At 58.1% G+C, this 24,306-nt stretch overlaps 2 protein-coding genes across 5 annotated transcripts; one reads left to right on the top strand and one right to left on the bottom strand.

Moving 5' to 3' along the window:
* Nucleotides 1-602: 602 nt before the first annotated feature.
* SIGLEC1 (sialic acid binding Ig like lectin 1) lies at nt 603-24,237 on the top strand. 4 transcript variants are annotated; one of them, XM_062203927.1, is made up of 23 exons: nt 603-785; nt 7,095-7,243; nt 7,350-7,709; nt 7,995-8,291; nt 9,375-9,641; nt 9,995-10,249; nt 11,053-11,352; nt 11,888-12,145; nt 14,656-14,982; nt 15,450-15,707; nt 15,899-16,201; nt 17,469-17,729; nt 17,852-18,163; nt 18,982-19,233; nt 19,499-19,768; nt 19,857-20,108; nt 20,411-20,713; nt 21,267-21,527; nt 22,220-22,522; nt 22,725-22,827; nt 23,036-23,099; nt 23,195-23,264; nt 23,766-24,237. In XM_062203927.1, exons 2-23 carry the CDS (start codon nt 7,171-7,173, stop codon nt 23,771-23,773), a joined length of 5,157 nt encoding a protein of 1,718 aa, XP_062059911.1. In that variant the 5' UTR covers nt 603-785; nt 7,095-7,170; the 3' UTR covers nt 23,774-24,237. The 4 variants fall into 4 exon arrangements, with proteins under 4 accessions (XP_062059911.1, XP_062059912.1, XP_062059914.1 ...); XM_062203928.1 differs by having other exon boundaries at nt 7,098-7,243; XM_062203930.1 differs by lacking the exon at nt 23,036-23,099.
* LOC133767853 (chromatin target of PRMT1 protein-like) lies at nt 13,349-14,142 on the bottom strand. Its single transcript, XM_062202294.1, has one exon. It carries the CDS (start codon nt 13,988-13,990, stop codon nt 13,619-13,621), a length of 372 nt encoding a protein of 123 aa, XP_062058278.1. The 5' UTR covers nt 13,991-14,142; the 3' UTR covers nt 13,349-13,618.
* Nucleotides 24,238-24,306: the final 69 nt, after the last annotated feature.

Raw genomic sequence — 24,306 nt, forward strand, 5'->3', positions numbered from 1 at the left:
GTCCCATTTGTATGTCAGGAACCTGGCACATAGTAGGCGTTCAAGAAAATGGGCTCCAGGGTTTTAAAACAGAGACTCATCTATGGTAGGGTCTTATCTTTTCTGCTTCAAGGTGTGGGTGAAAGCATAGGACAGTGGTGGAGGAGGGGGAGAAAACCAGCCTGGGAGGTGTTGGGTGTTGGAGCCCCAGAGTTCCCCACAACTAGGCTCAGCTTCTTGGAAGCTCTCAGAGAATCCAGGCAGCAGTGGGGGTGGGGGTGAACGATGGCCACAAGGGACCGGGAGGGTAAATGCCTCAGTCTGGGCCCTGGAATACTCCCCAGTCCTGGGCTGGGGTCACCCCCTTCCCAGCTGTCCGGGAGGAAGTGAGCCACCCTCAGGCTCCCGCCAAAGGCCAAGTGGCCAGTCGGAGAGTGTGTGGACGTGGCTGGGGTATGGGGTCCTCCTTGCCCCTCTGTTTCTCACTTGATGGTGAGGAGGCTCCAGCGTGGCTGCAGATCACACTTCTGCTGATTCAAGTTCCAAAGTCCTGGGCCTTCCTGGGGCCTTCCCCTGCCTGGAGGCTTTGCTGTCTGGGTATTGCACAAGGCCTGAAGCTGCCTCCCTAAGCAGCCTCTGTGCTGGGCGTAGAGCTGGGGCTTTGGGAAAAGAGGAAGCGGCCCCCGAGACCATGTTCTTCTCTTGGAGCAGCTGAGCTCTGGGTGCAGCTGCTCCGGGCTCCTGCTCTCCTCCCCGTTCTCTCTGCCGGTGCACCAGCCCATCAGCCACTTCCTCCTGTGGAGCAGGTACTCCCCCCACCCCCACCCCGGGCCTGGAGGGTCTAGGCATTAGGAGAGGGGCTGAGCTGAGATTTGCTGTGGAGTCAGTTGTGTGTGAATGCTGGGCTCCAAACCAACCTGAGCCAAGACACCAATCAAAACTGTACTCGTAACCCAAATCCCACCTCCACCCCAAGTTCTCCCCATCTCACAGCCCACTAACCATCATCTTCATCTAAGTCCAGCCAATCTGTCCTCCTAACCCCAACCCCAATCCTGACTCTATCACCCACTCCCCAGCCCATCCTGCACCTTATCCTAATTGCCACTTGCACCAACTTCCACCTTCACCTCACCTAGCCCGATCACTCTGACCTCACCGTCAATCCAATTCCAGTCTTAATTCCATCCTAAATCTCAACCTCACTATCCCCCTGATTCCAGCCCAAGCCCAGCCCTCACTCTAACCCCAACCTGTTCTGCTTTGTTCATTGCTATTTCATCCATCTGCAGCAGGGACCCCCCTGCTCCGTTCTGTCTCGCACAACTTGGGGGAATGGGAGCTCCAGCTAGCACCCTTTGGAGCCAGCTTAAGGAAAGAAATGTGAAATTTCTACTGCTCATGTCAAAGCTACGGACATTACTTATGAATCCCATAATTCAGAATTAACGTTTGGCCTGTGTCGGGGACTTCCTGCTATTTTGAAGATACCCGTCTGTACTCTGACTTCCTGTGTGTAGGCCAGGGCTCTCCAGCTGGCCACACATCCGTGGCCCGTGGCCCTCCTTATCCAGCCCGTAAGGAAGTTGGAGAGGAGTCCTGGTGTTAGGAAACAGAAACTGAAACTTACTCTCGGCCGCAGCTGGTGGCAGGGAAATTGCTTTCTTACCCTCCCCTCCCCGCCACTTCCTCTGCTTGACCTGGCTTCTGGGACTTGGTGCCCCAGCCCGCCGTCCCCAGACATTCTGGGACCCTTGCTCACCCGGGCAGCAAACATGGACTCCCACCATGGACCAGCCCACCCCAGCCCAACCTATACAACCCATGCCAACTCTAGGAGCGGGGGTTTTAAACTCTCTTTAGAGTGCTTAGACTTGGAGACACAAAGATGAATCGCAGGAATTTCCCATCCAGGGGGTCAATGCTGTCCAAAAGGGTCGTTGCCCAAGGGAGGTGTGGTCCTAGGGTTGGAAAGCTCTCCTGCCCTGGCAGGGCAGCACCCGCTTTCCCGCGATCCAGAATTATCCATTTGCCACCAGGGGGCGCTGAGAACCCACCAGGCCACTGGGCTTTCAAACAGGCACAAGGATCTCCCCTCCCAGGGTTGTCCCCACTCTTTCTTTTGCCAGGACAGTCTTCTGAGCTGAGAATGGCCCTTGAGGTGGGACAGGCTGAGCCAATAAGCTGGTCTGGTGGGACTGACCCCTTTGGTGTTAGGGCTACACGTATGTACCTGGTGGGATTTGGGTGATTCTAGAAAGGCCCTCCTACATGCTCCATTCTGGGATCAAGTTCAGATCCATAGTCCCTCCTCCAGGTCCAGAATTGCCTTTCCAGAGCCCCAAGTGGGAGAAGCAGGGGAACTGGAGACAACGTAGACACATCTTACTGGTAAACCTGCCTGCCGGGGAGCTGACCCTGACATCCTGTGTGGCTCTGGCCCCACAGCCACTTCTACCCCAAATGCGCCCAGGCCACAGGCCCAGTATGGAGGCTTTGGGCACATCTTCCTGGAAGAGGAGTGGGCCTGGGACTGCCCTAAGAACTAGGGACCAGCTGCTGAGCCTCTGCAAGTGGCTAGACCTGAAGCAACCCAGCCGGAGGCCTGGGGCCCTGAGGAGCAGGGTCCTTCCCATCCTGGCCATGCGTTTGAGATGCTCCCTGCTAGGACATCTTGTCTACCATCTGCCCTGGGCTAAGGTCCACTTGGCCCCATCCAGAGCCTGGGTCTCTGCATGGCCCCTCCTCAGGTGTACCCCTTGGTAGCCACCAGAGTCAGCTGAGCCCAGCCTGTGAGGCAGAGGGGCTGGGGGCTGGAGGCTGGGAAGTGTCATGGGTTTCCTGTCCCCACTTCTGGCCTCCGGGGCCCGCCCTCCCTCTGTTGAGTCAGCACCTAGGACTGGAGAGGACTGCAAAGTTGGCAAAGTGTGTGTGTGAGGGTGTGTGTATGTTAGAGAGTGTGTGTATGTGTGTGAGAGTGTGTGTGTGTGTGAGAGGGTATGCCTTGTGTGAGGATGTTGTGTGTGTGAGGGAGTGTGTATGTGAGAGTGTGTGTGTATGTGTGAGGGTGTGAATATGTGTGAGTATGCGTGTGTGAGAGTGTGTGTGTATGTGAGAGGGTATGCCTGTGTGTGAGGATGTTGTGTGTGTGAGGGTGTGTATGTGAGAGTGTGTGTATGTGTGTGAGAGTGTGTGTGTGAGAGGGTATGTCTGTGTGTGAGGATGTTGTGTGTGTGAGGGAGTGTGTATGTGAGAGAGTGTGTATGTGTGTGAGGGTGTGTATGTGTGTGAGTATGCATGTGTGAGAGTGTGTGTGTGAGAGGTATGCCTGTGTGTGAGGATGTTGTGTATGTGAGGGAATGTGTATGTGAGAGAGTGTGTGTATGTGTGTGAGGGTGTGTGTGTGTGAGAGAATATGCCTGTGTGTGAGGATGTTGTGTATGTGAGGGTGTGTGTATGTGAGAGAGTGTGTATGTGTGTGAGAGTGTGTGTGTGTGAGAGGGTATGCCTGTGTGTGAGGATGTTGTGTGTGTGAGGGAGTGTGTATGTGAGAGTGTGTGTGTATGTGTGAGGGTGTGAGTATGCATGTGTGAGAGTATGTGTGTGTGTGAGGGTGTGCATGTGTGAGCATGTGTGTGTGAGAGCATGTGTGTATGTGTGTGAGAGAGGAGGTGTGTATGCGTGTGTGAGAGGGTATGTGTATGTATGTGTGTGAGGATGTGTATGTGTGAGGGTGTGTGAGGGTATGTGTGTGTGGGTGTGTATGTGTGTGTGAGAGGGTGTGTGTATGTGAGGGTGTCTGTGTGAGGGTGTGTGTGTATGTGTGTGAGGGTGTGAGGGGATGTGTGTGGTAAAATGTACCCCATAAAAAACTGATTGCTTTAACTGTCTTTAAGTGTACAATTCAGTGGCCATAAGCACCTTCACAGGGGTATGTAGCCATCACCACAAATTCCAGAACTTTCTCACCATTGGAAACAGACTGTACTGGGGAAAGGCTCACTCCCCCTTCCCCCCTCCCCTGCCCCATACTGTTCTGCTTTCCGTCCCTTGACCTTGTGATTCAGGAGAATCACACAAGAGTTACCCCTGACATCTGGTTGATTTCCCTCAACATGGTGTTTTTAAGGTTCTCTCTGTGGCTGATTTATACTCGCTTGTGTGGGTGACTACAGTGTGTTTATCCGTTCATCCTCGGTCAGTCGTGCTCTGGGCACGTGGGTGCAGCGGTCCCTGTGTCCCCGTTTTCCATGCGCTGGGACGCAGTTAGGAGCGGGGAGGCTGGGCCTTGTGCTGGTTCCATGCTGACTTTTGGAGGACTCCCCAGCTGTTCCCACAGCTTCTGTACCATTTTGCATTCCCACCAGCAGTGCATAGGGTTCTAATTTCTCCCTGTCCTTATCACGTTTCTTATTTTTTTGTTTGTTAATAGCCATTCTAATGGATGTGACGGTAGCTTCTTTTGATTTTTAAAATTTATTTATTGGAGTGAGCACCATGGGGCAGTGGGTTAAGCCACCATTTGGGACACCAACATCTCATATCAGAGAGCGACTTCAAATCATGGCTGCTCTGCTTCTGATCCAGCTTCCTGGCTAATGCACCCGGGAAGCAACAGAGGATGGTGCAAGTATTTGGGTTCCTGTCACCCCTGTGGGGGATCTGGATGGAATTCCTGGCTCCTGGCTTCAGCCTGGCCTGGCGCTGGATATTGTGACCCACTCACTTGAGCCATCACTGCTGGCCTCCCAGGAAGCTTTACTCCAGAATGGCACGTGTGTACACTAACTTGTGTCAACTTCTAGAACAAAGGCTCTCCCCTTGTGGTTTTGGTTTGCATCACCCTCTGTGGCTAATGATGCTGAGTGTCTAGTCACGGGCTTGCTGGCTATCAGTCTGTCTTCTTTGGAGATGTGTCTACTCAAGTCTTTGCCTAGAATTTCATTGGGCTGCTGTGTTGCTGTTGTGAGTTTTAAGATTTCTTTGTGTGGTCTGGAAATTAATCCTTTATCAGATGCATGATTTGTAAATATTTTCTTCCATTCTGAGGGATGTCTTTTGTTTACTCTCTGGATAGCGTCTTTTTTTGTTAAGATTCATTTTTAATTATTTTTACATACAGAAGATCAGCTTAGTTTATACTAAGTAAAGATTTCAACATTTTGCACCTACATAGACACACATACTAAAAAGTACTGTCTGAATACTAGTTTTACTGTCAATTTGCATAGTACAACACATCAAGGACAGAGATCCTACATGGGGAGTAAGTGCACAGTGACTCCTGATGATTTAACAATTGACACTCTTGTTTATGGCATCAGTAATCACCTGAGGCTCTTGTCATGAGCTGCCAAGGTTATGGAAGCCTCTTGAGTTCACAAACTCCGATCTTATTTAGACAAGGCCATAATCAAAGTGGAAGTTCTTTCCTCCCTTCAGAGAAAGGTGCCTCCTTCTTTTTTATTTTTATTTATTTTTATTTTTGACAGAGTGGACAGTGAGAGAGAGAGACAGAGAGAAAGGTCTTCCTTTGCCATTGGTTCACCCTCCAATGGCCGCTGCAGCCAGCGCGCTGCGGGCCGGCGCACCGCGCTAATCTGAAGGCAGGAGCCAGGTGCTTCTCCTGGTCTCCCATGCAGGTGCAGGGCCCAAGCACTTGGGCCATCCTCCACTGCACTCCCGGGCCATAGCAGAGAGCTGGCCTGGAAGAAGGGCAACCGGGACAGAATCCGGTGTGCTGGCGCCGCAAGGCGGAGGATTAGCCTGTTGAGCCACGGTGCCGGCCAGGTACCTCCTTCTTTAATGGCCCATTCTTTCTGCTGGGATCTCACTCACAGAGATCTTTCATTTAGATCATTTTTTTTGCCACAGTGTCTTGGCTTTCCATGCCTGAGAAACTCTCATAGGCTTTTTAGCCAGATCCAAATGCCTTAAGGGCTGATTCTGAGGCCAGAGTGCTGTTTAGGGCATCTGCCATTCTGGATAGTGTCTTTTAATGCATAAACACTTTTAATTTTCATAAAGCCCAACTTACTCTTTTTTTTCCAATTATTGCCTGTGGTTGTGATGTCATACCTAAGAAAGCATCGCCTAATCCAAGATCATGAAGATCCTCACCCATGTTTTCTTCTAAGAGTTGTATAGCTTTATTTCTATGTGTTTCTGGCACTTCTCCCATTTCAACTCAGAGAGCCCTCCTCCCCCTGGCATGCATGGCAGGATGGCTGCCGTCTTGTGCATGGTACATTGCAGGCATTTAACTCTTATTTGTAGGATTTGTAGGACCCTAACGCCACCTGTCCCACCCAGACCTGTTCTATCCCTCCCCCACCCCTACTCTGAACCCCTAAGGTCCATATTCTCCCTCACCCTGAGAGGTCCCCTGAGTGCCTGGGGGGCTCTGCTGCACTGCAGGGTACACATCCTCAGTCCTAGGTCCTGAGAAATGGGTATTCACAAGCTGCCAGGGACAAGGCAAGCACAGAGATGGCCCTGGGGTGGCCGCTGGGACCCCAGAGGGGAAGTTCCAGCTGGAAGTCACCTTCATGCCTCATCTTGAAGACTGAATGATGCTTTGCAAGGCAATGGTCATCTGTGGTAGGGACAGAAGTGGGCAGCTAGGGAGCCTTGGGGTAGACAGGACTGGCCCCAGGGATAATCTCAGGGAGAAGGAAACAATGATCTTTTATATCACATGAGCAATAGGGAGCCATGGGAGGTTTTTGAGCAGGGGACTGACTCACAAAGGCAGCCCCATTACAGCCATAACAGGTCGGGTTGTTGATAGGAACAAGTCTCAAAGAAGGAGCCATCCTTCTCATTGGGCACTCTGGAGTAAGCCACTGGGCCTCTCTGAACTCCAGTTCCTGTTGCCTTGGTGGGGGTGGGGAGCAGGAAAGTGTGGGAGGAGGGAGAAACCGCTGTTCATCTGCTCTGGGGTGGGGTGATTGAGGGGCTGGGAAAGCAGAACTTGGGGTGAAGCCAAAGGGGCACACAGAAGGCTTCCTGGACGCTCCTGGTTCCGTCAGAGCCAGAAACGTGGGCTCCTGGCTCCCTGCTGGTGGCAGCCCCACAGGTCCTTAAGAGTCCTGTCCTCTCTCTGGCTTGGCCAGTAGCAGGGGGCACAGAGAGCTGCAGCACCCCGAGCTGTCCCAAGGAGGCCCTGGGCGCCCAGCCAGCCTCTTGGACATGAGAACCAGCGGAGAACCTGCCATGGGCTTCCTGCTCCAGCTGCTCCTCCTGGTCTTGCTCTTCCCACCAGGTAAGCTCCAGTGGCCTCGTGGTGCTCTGGGGCAGAGCAGAGGGCTCTGCAGTGCCCCCTGGCCTGGATCTCCCTCCTCTCCCCGCCTCTCACTTCACTCCTGCAGGCCAGACCTCATGGGGCGTCTCCAGTCCCAAGACTGTGCAGGGCGTGAAGGGGTCTTGTGTGCTCATCCCCTGCATCTTCAGCTTCCCTGCGGACGTGCAGGTGCCCAACGGCATCACGGCCATCTGGTACTATGACTATGCAGGCCAGCGGCAGGTGGTGACCCACTCCGCGGACCCCAAGCAGGTGGAGGCGCGCTTCCAAGGCCGTGCCCAGCTGCTGGGGAACATGGAGCACAAGGTATGCAACCTGCTGCTCCGGGACCTGCAGCTCGAGGACTCGGGCACCTACAACTTCCGCTTCGAGATCAGCGAGGGCAACCGCTGGTCGGATGTCAGAGGCACCTCGGTCTCCGTGACGGGTGAGAGGTGGGGGGCTTGGCTGCTGCCTGGCTGCTTCTGGCCCCATTTGCTCATAGACACCCCCCTGCCCTAAATCTACCCCCTGCCCAATCTCATCCTCAATTCTAGCCCCCGGCCCCAGCCACAGCCCTGGTCTCCCTTAACATTCTCCCATGTCGGGCTGGGGGTGGAAAGCAACTTCTTCTTCCCTTTGCAGCTCCCTGCCCAGGGTCTCCCCCTCAGCCAGAGGGTGGTCTCAGATGTGGCAGAAGGGGAGTCCTGAGCATATCTGTCTTTGTCCTCAGAGGAGCCTATTGCGCCCACCATCACCTCCCCCCAAGAGCTGCGTGAGGGCATGGCCGTGGACTTCAACTGCTCCACGCCCTACGCGTGCGTGGAGGAGAAAGTCAGCCTGCAGTGGCAGGGTCAGGACAACACCCACTCCGTCATTTCCAACCACCAGCGGCTCGAGCCCACTGGCATTATTCACCTGGAGACCCTCCACACGGCTCTGACCTGGCAGGACCACGGCCGGAGCCTGCGCTGCCAGCTCTCACTGGCCGGACACAGGGCGCAGGCAGAGATCCTCCTTCGTGTGCAGTGTGAGTGTGCAGGGGCCACACCTCATAACCGTGCACCACATGGGTACCAGTTCCTCCTGCAGCCCAGAGAGACAGCCCTCCGGCACCGGCAGGGTGGGGCAGGCTTAGTGGTGTCCTACCTCCTGCAGGCTTCCAACAGGCCTGTTCTTGAGGCCAGGCTGGGAAGAGAGGGGGAGACACAGGGGTCGGGGAATAGGGGCTCCTGGGCAGCTTTGGGAGGCAGCAGCAAATGGCTGGGATTCAGCCCACTCCACAGGGTGCTGGGGAGATGCGGTGTCCCCGCTTCCTGCCTTAGGCTGCATAAGTCGCTCATGCCCATGGCGATCAGGGTGCACCCATGCGGCTCCAAGTCCATCAGCAGGGAGAAAGCTCAGGTGGCCATTGGCTGTGCCTCGTCCCGTCTTAGTAGGGCGGGGCAGCCCGCTCTGGAACAACCGCCACTCGCAGGCATCAGGTTGCAGCTCCCTCGCAGGTGGGCAGACTCCCACAGGCCACCTGCCTCCACCGTCTCCACTTCCTCACCTGTGTTGTGGAGACAGCGATACACCGTTCCTGTCTCCTAGACCTATGTGGAGGATGGAAGGAGATAGGGTGAGTGGAAGGGAGCCTGGCACAGAGTAAGCGCTTGAAACTGTGACCTCGTGAACTCAGTCAGAGAGGCTTCGGAACAAGATGGAGAGAACGCAGGTGCCTCGTATTGTTGGCCCCTTCCTTACAAAATGGTTACCTCGTCCCAGAACTAATGATGCTGCCTCGGGCCTCTCCTGTCGAGGGCCTGGCCCCTTGCCAACAGTGGCGGCAGTCCACTAACACAAGCCGCCTGGTGCCTCTGACCCTCGATGGGAAGAGCAGCAGCAGTGGGCAGTGTCCTCATGCTCAAAGCTGTGGAAGGCAGGCAAGCTGCACATTTCAGGCTCTCAGTGGAGAAAGGAGGAATCAGGATGTGTCAGGGGTAGGAATGAGTATTTTTTTTTCCTGGGTGGGCTTCCATGTTGCAGAGTTTTGAAAGAGAGGCAGGCAGAAATGTACCAGCCCCTGTCTCTCCCCGTGCACCTGACCCAACCCCCACATCATGCCTTGCAGACGCTCCCAGGGGCGTGGAGGTCCTGCTCAGCCCCTCGGGGCGGAACATCCTTCCAGGTGATCTGGTCACGCTCACCTGCCAGGTGAACAGCAGCTACCCCGAGGTGAGCTCCGTTCAGTGGACCAAGGACGGGGCTCAACTGGAGGCCAGGAGTCGCGTGCTGCAGTTGTCCCAGGTGGCCTGGAGCGATGCCGGCATCTACACCTGCCAAGCTGGGAACGGCCTGGGTTCTTCTGTCTCACCCCCTGTCAGCCTTCATGTGTTCAGTGAGTCCTGGTTGAGCCTGGATCTTGACCAGAGGACGGGGAAGGGTCCAGGCTGCTGGGGCTGAGAGCAGCTAGGCCAGGGCACAGACAAAGGCTGGCATGGTCTGGTGCCTCCTGGGATGCGAGTCCCAGTCCTGCCTCTCTGTAAGATGGGTGACAGCATGGGTCTGTGTCAAGGGGACCCTGCAGAACAGGACAAAGCGATTCAGGGCGACTCCAGGAGGTTCTGCTGTGGATGCAGGGTGGAGTCTAACGTGCACAGATCAGAGCTGATTGGCTGCTACTGGGACTCTGAGGGCTCAGGGCTGGAAGCCACCTGGAAGCCCCCAGGGAGCCCTGTGCTACCCTTGCAGTGGCTGAGGTCCAGGTGAGCCCGGCAGGCCCCATTGTGGAGAAGCAGACAGTGACGCTGGTGTGCAACACACCCAGAGAGGCCCCCAGCGAGCTCCGCTACAGCTGGTACAAGAACCACGTGCTGCTGGAGGATGCCCACACTTCCACGCTCCTGCTGCCCTCGGTCACCAGGGCCGACACCGGCTTCTACTTCTGCGAGGTGCAGAACACCCACGGCCGCGAGCGCTCTGGCCCCGTCAGCGTGGTGGTCCGCCGTGAGTAGTCGGGGGGAGCCCCCAGGGAGGGCTGGCGTCTTGGGTTATGGAGGCTCCGCTCTAGCTAGACGAAGACTGCAGCCAAGCTGGCCTTGGGCCGCCAGCCCCAGCTCTGCACAGCTTGGGGAGGCTTGGCCCTCCGCGGGCCTCTGTTTTCTTTCATTTAAAGGCAGTTTCATTTGTGAATAAGTTGCAGTTTATAAAAAGTTGCAAGAGCAGTGCAAAAAATTAGACCTAATTCTGGAGTCCATATTAAAATGTCACCAGTTAACCCAGTAATATCTTTTAGCGCAAATTTGTTGGGGGTCCAGGATCTAAGCGGGCTCATGCGTGCATTCAGTCACGTCTTCATTCCCCATTCTTCTGTGACAGCCTCGCTGTTTCCATGTCTGTCTGGGCACTGAGACATGAAGAGGACAGGCCGATCATTCTGTGGCCGTCCCTGTGTGTGTGTGTGTGTGTGTGTGGAGTAGATGGAGACTGAGCACCGTGCCCTGGACACGCATTCCTCTAGCGGGCACCCAGGGTCAGTTTGCTCCATGCGGTTCACTCTGACCACTTGGCTAAGGTGACCCAGCCAGGTCTACCAGCAGGTCGCTCGCCTCTAAGGTGGGGACCGTGATCCCCACTTGGAGGGTCATCCTGAGGAGTGGCTGGGACAGCAGAGTGATTGGCCCAGCCTGGTTCAGCAGGCACTCAGAGCTCCTGGGCTTGCCCCCAGTGAGGTGAGGGGCCGTGGGCTCATCTCACAGGGGATCAGCCCCTGGCTGAGGGTGACAGATCTGTCTCTGGTCTCCACACAGACCCGCCCCTCGCCCCAGAGCTGACTTCCTTCCTGGAGATGCAGACAGGGCTCGTGGGCATCCTCCACTGCTCTGTGGTCAGTGAGCCCCTGGCCACCCTGGTGCTGTCACACGGGGGCCTCATCCTGGCTTCCACCCCTGGGGAGAGTGACCCCGGCCCCCGCTTCAGCGTCTCCTCTTCTCCCAACTCCCTGCGCCTGGAGATCCGAGACCTGGAGCCGGCCGACAGTGGGGAGTACGAATGCTCGGCCACCAATGCCCTGGGAAATTCTACCTCCGTGCTGTACTTCCATGCCAATGGTGAGAGGGGCCCGGGTGCGGCCGAGGGGGTAGTGGAGGGAGCCTGAGGAGGAGACCTAGAGGACTCAGGACTGAGGAGCTGAGCAAGCTGGTGAGGGCGCATTAAAGCCCTGGGCTATGCAATCATCCCAATGTCAGAGCTTCCTGGAAGCCAGGGCAAAAAGGGAAATGTGGAATGGGTTGTGTTGTTCCTTTGGCCCATACTCTGAATTTGGAGGGCCCTTCATAGGCCTGTGTTTATTTTTTTATATCAACCTTTGGTGGCTGGTTCTGTGCGAGCAGGAAAAGAGAGCAATAGGGTCTTCCTGACCCTCCTTCTGAGGCCACAGCAGGCCCAGCGAGTTGATGAAGCCAGGTTTTAGATGCGAGCCTGGGCTCGGGCTCGAAGTCCTTCTCAACTGTGCCAGTCACGACTAACAGACCCAGACTGGCATTCACGGCAGATGCTCCACACCTGCCTGCAGTTGCCTGGGGAGGTTTGAGGCCTGAGGGCTTCCCTCCCAGCCTCCCCAGCCCCTTCTCCCTCTCCCCCCAGCGGCCCGCCTCCTCATCAGCCCAGCAGCCCAGGTGGTCGAAGGGCAGGCGGTGACTCTGAGCTGCAGGAGCGGCCTGCCATCCACACCTGACACCCGCTTCTCCTGGTACCTGAATGGGGCCCTGCTTAGCGAGGGGCCCAGCAGCAGCCTCCTGCTCCCCGCCGTCTCCAGCTCCGACGCCGGCTCCTACCACTGCCGGGCCCAGGACGGCCACAGCGCCAGCGGCCCCTCCTCGCCCGCTGTCCTCACGGTGCTCCGTAAGTTGCCTTGCCACTGGCCACTGCCTGCGGCGGGGAGGCTCAGCCCTCGGGAACCCACCGGCCACCCCCTCCTCCTCTAGGTCCTCTGGACCCCTCCGGCCCTGGGGTCTACTTCCAGAGGGTAGTCACAGGCCTGGGCCTCTCCACCCAGGGCTGGAATTTGTGGAATGAAATTGGGGTCCTTTCTGTCTTCTACATCTTATCCTCCAATCCCAGCCCCTCTGGGCTCCTCTGCTCTTAGCCTCACATCCACCATGGGCCCCACACCCAAGCTTTATTCTTCTGGTGGCCCTTGGTTGCCCTGCTCTTATGGGGGTGCCCACGCCCGAGAGGCTGTGCCCTCATGAGCTCCATAGGCACTCAGGCACACTGTTCAGCACAGGGACCGACCACCCCTTCTACATGCTGTCGCAGGTGGGCGCCCCACCTTAGCCGAGGGCTGAGTAACGTTCATCGTGAACTTACATTCCAGAGGCTCTACAGAAGCACAGGGGTGAGCCGGAGCCGCGTGCCGGTGGTGCGAGAGAGCAGCTGCCTCTCCAGGGGTCCCCGAGTGAGATCTCGTGGCAGCTTTGCCTTTGGCTCACGCTCTCTCTCTCTCTTTTAAACAATATTTATTTCTCTATTTTTATTTTACTTTATGTGAAAGACAGAGACAGAGAGATCTTCTATCCATTGTCTTACTCCCCCAAGTACCCACAACAGCCAGGACTGGGCCAGCCAAAGCCTGGAGCCAGGAACTCAATCCAGGCCTTGCCAGTGGAGGGCGGGGACCCAACGACTTGAGCTGTCACCTGCTGCCTCCCAGGGTGTGCCTCGCAGGAAGCAGGGCGAGGACTGAAGCCCAGGCATTCTGGTGTGGATGCAGGCATCGTGGCCAGGCTTGCCCTTGCTGGCTCAGTTGACCATCTGTCTCAGGAACCTCTGGAAAGAGATCAGTTGAGCTGTTGTCTGGTACAACGGGGGCCGGTTTGGAGATCAGAGAGCACAGGCAGGGTCTTGGGGAAGGCAGCCTGGTAGGGGGTGGGTGCAGTGTGGAAGAAGCAGGTCGTAGCTCAGGTCACAGCTCAGTGCAAGGAGTACGGCCCGGATCCCACCCACCCTGGCCCGTTTGCCCTCATGCGTGGGCAGCCTGCACAGCTGTTTGGGGATATACTTTTTTTTTTTTTTTTATCCCTCGTCCCCGGCCTCGGCCTCGGCCTCCAAAGCCCCCTCTTCCCCGACCTATCATACCCCGACCTCTACCACCGATTCCGCCACGACCTATAGCTCCACACCCTAGGCCCCCCTCCCAGGACCTCCACGACCTCGAACACCACCTCTTCTTAAGCCCATTCGGGGAGCTACGGCTCATCCACCTCGGAGCAGGTTTTGACCTCGGAGCGACATCCCGCCCCTAAGTAGGGTTCTGGTGGCACGTCCCCCACGTAGTCCTCCTCTGGGCAAGCCTCTCTGAATTATGGGCAGGCCTCATCCTCCGATTGCTCCCCTGGCCAGGGCCCCTATGGGTCGGCCTAACCGTGCCTGGATGTTACTCTTACCCAGGCACTGCTTTAAGCTCTTCTGCTTAAGTTTTAATGCTGCCTGGACAGAGGGTCTATTCTCCATCTGCTGGGCCAGTCTTCTGTTTCTGGCACTGGCTAGCTGCTGTTGTTGCTGCATCGAAGCCCGAATATTCACTGGCATCGGCTGTTTGTTCTTCAGCATATTAGTAAAGCGCTCATTCAGAGACATCTTGGTGGTGCTTTTTAGCACAACTTTCGGCGCTGACTGAGCAGCCATCTTCAGATCCCAAGAATCGAAGGAAACGGACGCCAGTGCTCCTCCTGGGGTTGCCAGCATGGCTGCGGCAGGGCGGGCCGGGGACCGGCCGAACCTCAGTAATTGACGGTGGAGGGGCTCCGGTTAACTAGCTGGGCGGTTGGGTCAGATGCGTAAGTGGTAGACTGCGAGGCTAGTCCGTGGCTGTTGGCTGGCCGTGTCATTGGCCGACCCGCCTGATCGCTGGGGATATACTTTGTCCAGTGTGTTCTGAGGGCCCAGCCAGACTGGAGTGGACCTGTGGGGCTGCACAGGGGTGAGTGCTCTTTGTTGTTACAGTGAGATACCCGAGGTAGCTGAACTTTATAAGGAAAGGGGTTTATTTTGGCTATGAATTTGGAGGTTCACAGTCCAAGATCAGGCAATGGGAGGGAGCACTGGTTCATCCCCTGGTAATGGTGTTCCCGCTGGCAGGGTCCCAGGGCAGTGCAGAGCCTCATGGGGCAAGACACAGGGAACAATCATGTGTCTATCTATGTGTCACACCTCATAAAGCCACCAGGAATCGATCACGGAGGTGCCACTCAAACTGCCTGATCCAATCAAATCTCTTCCCAAAGGCCCCGCCTCTAAACACCATACCTGGTTTTGTCAACATGAGACTTTGTGGTTTAAACTCCTGAATGCATTCAGGAGTCAAATCATACCCAAGGCATAGCACGGGCCCTTGTTCTTGCTCCCTACAGACCCCCCACGTCAGCCCACGCTCACTGCCCGGCTAGACCTCGGCACTGCTGGAGCCGGGGCTGCACGGCGAGGCCTCCTGTCATGCCAGGTGGACAGCGACCCCCCTGCCCAGCTGCGGCTGCTCCACAAGGACCTTGTGGTGGCCACCTCCCTGCAGCTGGAGGGTGGCTGCAGCACCTGCTCCCAGCGCGTAACAGTCACCAAAGCTCCCAACCTGCTGCGAGTGGAGATTCACAACCCCGTGCTGGAGGACGAGGGCGTGTACTTGTGTGAGGCCAGCAACACCCTGGGCAACGCCTCAGCCTCCACCTCCTTCAATGCCCAGGGTGAGTGGCGGCAGGTGGGGGGTGGCCTGGGGGCCAAGGGCTGGAGCTCTGGACTACTCCTCTTCAACCCCCGCTCTGAGGAGGGTCCAGCAGGAGAAACCATGTCTGTGCAGCAGTGAGAGGAAACAAAGCTGCTCTCCCTGACGGGTGTGGGGTCCCCAGGAGCCTGGCAGCCCCCTCCACAGCAAAGGAGGCCGAGGCTGCTCCTTCCTGGGCTCTGTGCTCAGGCAGACCTCTGAGAAGGGTTCTGCAGGGGGACATGGGGGCCCTCGTGCACCTCCTCTAATGCACCCCACGTCCCCACTGATGAGCTCATTTGTGCTCCTCCCTCCACCCTGTGGGTACCCCAGGAGGTCTTCCTACCCTTCTCCCTCTAGGACAGGAGCCTGGACCACTGAGTCCTGGGGGGCGAGGAGGTGGTCCAAGCCAGGCCTGTCCCAAGTGAGCCTATGCTGCCCGCCCCGCAGCCACAGTCGTGGTCATCAGACCATCGGACACACTGCAGGAGGGTGCAGAGGCCAACCTGACGTGCAACGTGAGCCGGGCAGCCTCCAGCAGCCCTGCCAACTTCTCCTGGTTCCGGAACGGGGAGCCATGGGCTCAGGGTCCACTGGAGACAGTGACGCTGCTGCCGGTGGCCCGAGCCAACGCTGCCCTCTACGCCTGCCGCATCCTCATGGAGGCCGACACCTACTTGTCGGCTCCCGCGGTCCTGACTGTCGTCTGTGGGTGATGCACGAGGGTGGCCCTGGCACTGGGAGGGTGGGGGAGTAGGCTGAGGGGCACAGGGCCGGGCATAGGTGGGAGGGAAGCCGTTGGTGGGGGGAGGCCTTGCCTGTGTGTGGGAGGGGCGAGGGAACCACAGTACAGCAGGCTGTGATCGGCTGCATGACCTGAGCTCCCCCCATCCTCGCAGATCCCCCAGACCCTCCAAAGCTGTCAGCCCTCCTGGACGTGGACCAGGGCTACATGGCCGTGTTTGCCTGCACCGTGGACAGTCGTCCCCTGGCCCAGCTAGCCCTGTTCCATGGGGAGCACCTCCTGGCTGCCAGCCTGGGACCCCAGCTTCCATTCCATGGCCGACTCCAGGCCAAGGCCACGGCGAACTCCTTGCAGCTGGAGGTCCGAGATCTGGGCCTTGGGGACTCTGGAAGCTACCGCTGTGAGGCCACAAATGCTCTTGGATCAGCCAACGCCTCACTCTTCTTCCAGGTGCGAGGTGAGCATGTCTTCTGAAGACGTGGCGCATTTGGGGCTCTGGTCGGGCTTTGGCCTGGGGGCTGTAGATTTGTGCAGAAACATGAGTCGATTTTTTGCCTGAGTTGGGAGACCATTTCCAGCCAGCAGGTGGAAGCCCTCCCATTGCCACCAAGATGTCTGCACCCATAACTGTAGCTACCACTAGTGGGGAGTGGCAACTGCACAAGGAGGCTCTCGAGGGGAACTTTCTGCCAGAAAACTTACTTTAGGTAATAGTTTTGTTTCAAAGTAAACATCCTCATAGAAACCTAATATGCATGTATGTGAATTATGCATGCATGTTTACATGTATGTGTTTGTAAACAGATATGTAGCCTTACATATAAGATATCCATACTATGTATTGATATACCCTCCCTAAGCAGATAAGCCAGGAAAAGAGAAAGATAATACCCATAGTGCAAAGGCCAGAGAAAAACGCAGGCTTCTTCTCCCACAGTGACAAAGAGCATCCATTTTGGGACATTGACCTGAGCCTTGTTTCTATGAATCTTTTCTTATTTATCATACCCATTTCATACCTTTCATGCCCATTTCACAGGCAGAGAAAGTGAGGCTCAGAGTTTTAGGAGCTCATGGTCACTTGACTAGCAGTTAGCTCTGGACCAGCTCAGCTCTGGCTTCAGGTGGGCCTCTGTCCTCATTCACCACCCCAGCTGTCCCTGTACCTCACTCCTCCTACCCTCGTCTCCTGCTTCAGAGCCATAGGCTGCTAAGGAGCTGCCCTCTGCCCTGTTTCTGGGCTCTCAGCCTGGAGCTTAGATGCAGAGCTGGGCCAGAGAGGGCTAGAGATAACGCAAGGTCATCCAGCTGCTAATCTCCCCTTCAAGTCCATGGTCACTCAGACTGAGTCCAGCTTATGGCCAGGATAATGGCCTTGGTGCAACCTAAATCCCTCCTGTTTCAGCGCTTTGGGACTGGGACCAACACTTGTCAAGAGCTGACTCATACAGGCGCTGTGCCTGGCACCAGGGGTTACAGGTCATATAAGCCCAGCTCCCACCAGGCACGCCCTCTGGTGGGCGAGATTGATGGACAGAGCCATCCTGTAATTCCAGGGGGTGCGCGGTAACAGAGCAGTGTGGGGAGCTGGGAGGGGAGGCAGAGGCAGGAGCTGAAGTGGGCTTGGGGTGGCAGTCTGGAGGGGATACAGAATTGGGGTCCTGCAGTCCCAGACTGAGGGTGGGGGGTGGAGAGCCCTCACTGCCATTGGTTTCTCCTTGCAGGAGCCTGGGTCCAGGTGTCACCATCGCCCGAGCTCCAGGAGGGCCAGGCCGTGGTCCTGAGCTGCCAGTTACCCACGGGGATCCCTGACGGGACCTCATACCGCTGGTATCGGGATGGCCAGCCCCTCCAGGACGCGAGCTCGGCCACGCTCCACTTGGCAGCCATCACTCCGACACAAGCTGGAGCCTACCACTGCCAAGCCCAGGCCCCAGGCTCGGCCACCACGAGCCTGGCTGCCCCTGTCGTCCTCCACGTGTCCTGTAAGGTCATTTTCCTGTCATGGAGGGAGGGGCGCCCCAGCCCAGGCTCTACCCCTGAGACAGCCTGGGTAAGGGAACATGGTGGTCAGGTCCTGACCATCCCTGCACCAACCCCCATATAGATGCCCCACGCCAGGCCACGCTCACTGCTCTGATGGACACAGGCCCTGGGCGAATGGGCCTCCTCGTGTGCCATGTGGACAGTGACCCTCCGGCCCAGCTGCGGTTGCTCCATGGGGACAGCCTGGTGGCCTCCACTGTCCAAGGCGTGGGCAAGCTTGCGAGCAGCTCTCCCCGGCTGCAGGTGGCCGTGGCCCCCAACACACTGCGCCTGGAGATCCACGGGGCCGGGCTGGAGGACGAGGGCATCTACACCTGTGAGGCCACCAGCACCCTGGGCCAGGCTTCCGCCTCGGCCAACTTCGATGCACAGGGTCAGTGCGTAGCCCTGAGTGTGTGCGGTGGGGAGAGGAGGTGGGAGATGGTTCTAGGAGCCTGGGAGCACAAGCGTGGTCTCCATTCCCACCCTTGCTCAGGGCACTACTTCCCAGACTGTGGTTTCATAGGAGAGTCTTTCCTATATTTATATTTAAATTAATTAATTTGAGAGGAAGAGCGGCTGAGAGACAGAGACAGAGCGAGATCTCCCATCTGCTGTTTTACTCTCCAAATGCTTGCAACAGCCAGGGCTGGGCCAGGCCAAAGCTGGGAGCCAGGGACTCCATCCAGGTCTCCCACGTGGGTGGCGAGGACTCAGCTACTTCAGCCATCACTCTGCCTCCCAGGGTGCCATTAGCAGGAAGGTAGAATTGAGACAGAAGCAGGAACTCGAACCCAGGCAGTCCACTGTGGGAAGTGGCCATCCCGAGCTGCAGCTCCATTGCTAGTCTAAACACCTGATTCCTGAAAAGCCTTTTTAAACACAGGATTTTACATGGGCGCCCAGTGGGTAAAGCTAATAGGAAAAGGGGTCTCAAGGAGAAACCACAGCAGGGCAGGGGAGGCCTGTGCTCCCCCCACTGCCCTCCCCCAGGGCCAGGGAGCAATGCAGGGCGCACCAGGGCTCCCCTTGGGACTACTCGAGAGACAGTGCATCATTTCCTAGGCCCTGAGTCCCATTTACAGGTGGGCCGCCTGAGGCCACGGCACTCCCCAGCAGCAGGGCGACTCGCTGTCTGCATGGAGACAAGTGGCTTGCCTTACGTGGCCTAGCACCCTCACTGGTGTCTTCATGCCTTCCCTCTCTCCCCAGCTGTGAGCGTGCAGGTGTGGCCCAAGGCCACTGTGCAGGAGGGGCAGCTGGTGAACCTGACCTGCCTCGTATGGACCTCCCGCCTGGCCCAGCTCACCTACACGTGGTATCAGGATGGGCAGCAGCGCCCAGGTGCCCGCTCCATCCTCCTGCCCAGTGTCACAGTCACCGACGCTGCTTCCTACCGCTGCAGTGTGGAGTCCCTTGGCGGGGCACCTCGCCTCTCCAGACCTGTCACCCTGGATGTCCTCCGTGAGTCTGCTTAGATGCAGGAGGGGGCTCAGGGAATGGCTGCAGCACACAGGGATCAGGGTGTGGCCAGGGCCCACGGGTAGCCAGCTCGGCCACGCTGTGCCCAGCCAGCCAATGGAATCAGAGTGGAGGGCTGATGGGGCTGGGTCCTCTCTGGGCAGAGGAGCTGTGCCCCAGATTGGGCAGCTGGGAGGTCCTTGGGGTGGAGAGCCATGGCTTTCCTGACCTCCGGATGACACCTCGTATGCTTTCTGTGTCTGGGCAGACGCCCCCCGCAGCCTGCACCTGACCTACCTCCTGGAAAGCCATGGTGGGCAGCTGGCCCTGGTACTGTGTACTGTGGACAGCCGCCCACCTGCCCAGCTGACCATCAGCCGCGCTGGCCGCCTCCTGGCCTCCTCCACCCCAGCCTCAGTCCCCAACACCCTGCGCCTGGAGCTGCGGGAGCCCCGGCCCAGTGACGAGGGTCTCTACAGCTGCTCGGCCCAGAGCCCTCTGGGCCAGGTCAACGCATCCCTGGAGCTGCGCCTAGAGGGTGAGGTGGGCCCAGGCCAAGCCCACAGGCATAGGAATTCACTGTGGCATCTGGCTGGGCCCAGCTGACCATGGCCTCCTTGGTTCAGGCGTCCAGGTGACTCTGGTCCCGTCGGCCAGTGTGCCCGAGGGGACTCCAGTCACAGTGACCTGTGAGGACCCCACCGCTCGCCCACCCACCCTCTACGTCTGGTACTACAATGGTCGTTGGCTACAGGAGGGGCCAGCTGCTTCACTCGCCTTCCCTGTGGCCATGCGGACTCACGCAGGGGCCTACTCCTGCCAGGTCCAGGATGCGCAGGGCACACGCAGCTCGCGGCCTGTGGCCCTGCAAGTTCTCTGTGAGAGGGGATCCTTGGTGGGCGCTGCCTGGGGTGAGGGTGGTGGAGGGTGCTTCTAGGCCTGTGAGTGTGGGCATGGGCACGGGACTGCAGTGGGTGCAGGAATGGGCATTCCAGGCCAGGAGGACACAGGTGATGAGGAAAGACACCCAGTGACCCAACAAACCCAGGCTCCAGGACTCCCGAGAAGGCACCGCTTCCAGGGAGGGACCATTTGCTTCTCGCCGACCCCAGGCCAGCGGGCAACAGGGAGGACACAATGCCTAGGCGAGGCCTGCATCTGTGCCCTTCCCTGCCCCCAGATGCCCCTCGGGACGCTGTCCTGTCCTCCTTTTGGGACTCCAGGGCTGGTCCCATGGCCGTGGTACAGTGCACAGTGGACAGTGAACCACCTGCTGAGCTGGCCCTGTCCTGTGATGGTAAGGTGCTGGCCACCAGCCATGGGATGAATGGCTCAGCATTGGAGATGGGCCATGTCCAGGTGGCCCGCAACGCCCTGCGGCTGCAGATGCAAGATGTGCCCGTAGGTGACAACGGCACCTATGTCTGCACAGCCCACAACCTGCTGGGCTCAGCCAGCACCACCGGACAGCTGCAGGCCACAGGTGAGCAGGAGAGGGGGTTGCGGAAGCGGTCTTGGGGCTTGAACTCCCACTGGGGGGCGCTGTGTGACCTGAAGGGGTGCCAGACAGCCCCACCTTGAGAAACCTAATCTGAGGGAGGAGGCACAGCTCCCCCTGCAGGTGGTGTCCCGCAGGCTGCCCTTGGGGCTCTCCCCATGAGGCACAAGATGTTGCAGCGTACAAGGAGAGCATTGGTGGTGGGAGAAATGTAATCCTGCATTCACAGCCCTGCCCTGAGCAAGACTGAGTGGAGAGCCGTAACCTCAGGGAACCCAGTCTGAGGGCAAGACACAGCCTTGCCCATCAGAAAGCTGGTCTCCCTGTCTTGGGAGGTCCAGTGCACGGAAGAGGGGTAGCAGCCCCATTCTCAATGTCAGTCTGAAGGGGGGACATACTCTCACCCTAGAGGCTCAGATCCCAAGCCAGATAGAGCTCTCCCCACAATGCACAGCAGCATCTCAGGTGCTCAGGGCTTGCCCAGAGCTCTGCGTCCTGCAGGCCTGCAGCTCCTGACCACCTCCATCCTGACCCACAGGTGTACATGTGGTGGCTGAACCAGGCCTGGAGATGCCTGAGGGCGCAGCACTGAATCTGAGCTGCCACCTCCTTGGTGGCTCCAGGCCTGTGGGCAACTCCACCTTCACATGGTTCTGGAATGGTCGGCCCCTCCAGGTGGAGCCCCTGCCCATGCTCACCTTCAGCCACGTGGCCCGCGCCCAGGCTGGCCTGTACCACTGCCGGGCAGAACTCCCCACGGGGACTGCAGCCTCTGCTCCAGTCATGCTCCATGTGCTCTGTGAGTGTGGAACCTGCCCCGGCCTCAGCTCCCCACATCTCACAGGGCCACCCCAACTCTCCCTCCCCCTCTGTCTGCAGAGAGCAGGGCTCGGCAGGCGTGGAGTGCTGGGCTGGAATCCCAGAGTTGGCTCTCTCACCAACTGTCGTGTGGTCCTGTGCATTCGTGCCTTGGTTTTCCCACCTGGAAAGTGGGACACACATGGGCCCCCCTCCCGTGAAGAGCATGGGAGACAAAGCATGCTGAGCGCATGCCACATGATAGGGCCCTCATGGGCTCCCGCCTGCTCCCTTCCTCACCAGGACCCACTCTGTATCTGTCAGCTATGGCTCCAAAAAAAGTGCCCCCCCCCCCAAAAAAAAAAACCTCTGTGATCAAACAACAGCTCACAGTACTGCAGGCGAGAAGCCTGCTCTGGGCACAGTTAGGCAGTGAGTACCCTGATGGGTCTCACTCCAGCGACTGCCAGGGACCAAGGCTCAGCCGAGGCGGCTGCTCATGCCCCATGTGCCCAGAAGCGAGCAGACGCTGCGGGACCTCTGGAGGTCACTTCTTGTACCCCCCAATTGGTCACAGCGGTCACAGACTCAAGGAGTTCCTGAGGAAACAGGCTCTGCCTGGTAGCTGAGGACTCAGCTACCTGGCTTGGGGCCAGGGGGGCAGGAAGTCAAGGTCTCGCTTCCTCCCTGCAGACCCTCCCACCACACCCACGCTGACGGTCTTCGTGGAGCCCGAGGGTGGCCTCCAGGGCATCCTGGACTGCCGAGTGGACAGTGAGCCCCCCGCCAGCCTGATCCTCCACCTTGGCAGCCAACTGGTGGCCTCCAGCCAGCTGCGGAGTTCCCCTGCCCAGGGGCACCTCCGCATCTTGGCCTCTCCCAACGCGCTGAGGATGGAAGTGGAGGAGCTGCAGCCCAGCGACCAGGGGGAGTATGTATGCTCTGCCTCCAATGCCCTGGGCTCCAGCTCTGCCTCCGCCTACTTTGGGACCAGAGGTAAGGGACTGGGGCGCCATCTGCAGGCCGCTCTGCACGGGGCCAGGCTCTCAGGTCCATCCTTGAGCCCTCTGTCTGTAGTCTGGGCTAAACGGCTTGTTTGGAGCTCCCTAGCATGGAGGGCTGCAAGGAGAATGTGGGGGTTAGGATGGAGGCGGCCCGGAGCCATGACTTCCCCCTCAGCTCCTCCTCTGTGTTCCAGCTCTGCACCACCTGCGCTTGTTCCAGCAGCTTCTCTGGGTCCTGGGACTGCTGGCGGGCTTCTTTGGTCTGCTGTTGGGCCTTGGGACCTGCTATGTCTGGAGGTGGGTCAGCGGGAGGAATGGGCCCAGCCACCACCACCCCTGACTCCAGTGTCCCCCACATCCTTTAGGGGAACCTCCCTCTGCCAGGTTCAAAGCTACATCCTTCTTAGCCAACTCCTCCTAAGTAGGAATCCTTTCTAGAATCGCCTCTCGGTCCATCTTGCTGTCATTGTGTTCTTTCTTTCTCTCTGCCGTGATGGTGTTGAAGAAGTGACTGGGGAGGAAGAAAGATAAAATGCCCCACTGCCCTCAGGGCTCCCCCGTTGTGTACAGTGAGCAGCCTGGGGCCACCTGTGGGAAGGGGAGGGGAGTGGGGGGCAGGCGGTGGGGAGGAAGGGGCTCTCTGAGTGCACTCCTGACCTTGCAGGACAAGGCGTTCTCATCAGCTGAGCCGGGGCAAGAACTTGGAGATGGCATCTCAGAAAGACAACACACAGGTATGTGTTCCGCACACACAAGCACACGAAGACACAGCATCCAGCTAACCCTGGGGGCCCAGGTTGGCTTCCAGGGACTGCGCTCACTTACTGGGTGGTGCCTGGGGCCAGGGGGAGGTTAGGGAGAGGGCACAGGGAGCCAGGACCCCCTGGAGATGGGGAGCACCATCTTCCTGCCATGGGGAGAGCATCCCCAGGTGTGCAGGTGGCTGAGTGACCTGGGCTCTTTCCGGATTCAGCAGCTTCCCCTCTGCTTCCAAGAGTCATTTTCTGCTTCTTCCATTTTTGTTCTGAGATTCTTCCCCTGTCCTGAGCCTGCCGGTCACCTGAGCAGGGGTGATAATCTGTTCCCCCATGCCCATGGAGGGCTGCAGGGCACAGCCACAGACACACACTGCCACTCATCCCCTCTGGTCCCCTGACCTCAGGCTGAGGCCTGGGGACCTGGGGCAACCCGTGCTCCCAGAGTCCTCCAGTGACCACGGTTTTCTCTGTGGGAAGCTGTTTGATCCTGATGCATCCTCCTGTGGGACCTCGTGCAGTGCTCCACTCCTAGGCTGAGCAGGAGGAGGAAGTGGCCACACCAGAGCTGACTCGGGCCCCGGGCATGTGAACAAGGCACCCGCCTACCTCTGCACAAAGAGCACTGTGATTTCTGCCTCTCTGTGACCTGACTCTGAGCCTCTGGCCCCCAAGAAAAGTGGGGGAGGTGACAGGAGGGAGTGAGCCCCAGTCTCCGAGGGGCACGTTGTTGACGCTGGGGGCCTCTGAGGAGAACGGAATCCATCATGTTGTCTCTCTCCTCTGGGCCTCTCCTGCAAGCAGGCACTGCCCCTTCATGCCTTTTCCTCACCCTGGATGTCTGGGATGGTTTGGAACAGAAGGGGAGAAGGCCGCGGGCTCGCAGACCTACCTCCTCTGTGCTGGACACAGTCTAGGTCAGGCTGCTCTCATCGGAGACCAAATACAATGCCTTCCACTTCCACGTGCCGGGGTCTTAGTTTTCTCTCCCATGTGAGACTGGGGATGTGATGGCTGTGCG

Source organism: Lepus europaeus, chromosome 10 (assembly GCF_033115175.1).
Source record: "Lepus europaeus isolate LE1 chromosome 10, mLepTim1.pri, whole genome shotgun sequence".
In the NCBI taxonomy this organism is placed as follows: Eukaryota; Metazoa; Chordata; class Mammalia; order Lagomorpha; family Leporidae; genus Lepus; species Lepus europaeus.

Bases quoted from the DNA above. Each gene is read 5' to 3' on its own strand.
- SIGLEC1 (XM_062203927.1), top strand. From the start codon at position 7,171: ATGAGAACCAGCGGAGAACCTGCCATGGGCTTCCTGCTCCAGCTGCTC. The intron at 11,353-11,887 runs GTGAGAGGGGCC...CTCTCCCCCCAG, and splicing joins GCTGTACTTCCATGCCAATG to CGGCCCGCCTCCTCATCAGC. The intron at 14,983-15,449 runs GTGAGTGGCGGC...CCCGCCCCGCAG, and splicing joins CACCTCCTTCAATGCCCAGG to CCACAGTCGTGGTCATCAGA.
- LOC133767853 (XM_062202294.1), bottom strand. From the start codon at position 13,990: ATGCTGGCAACCCCAGGAGGAGCACTGGCGTCCGTTTCCTTCGATTCT.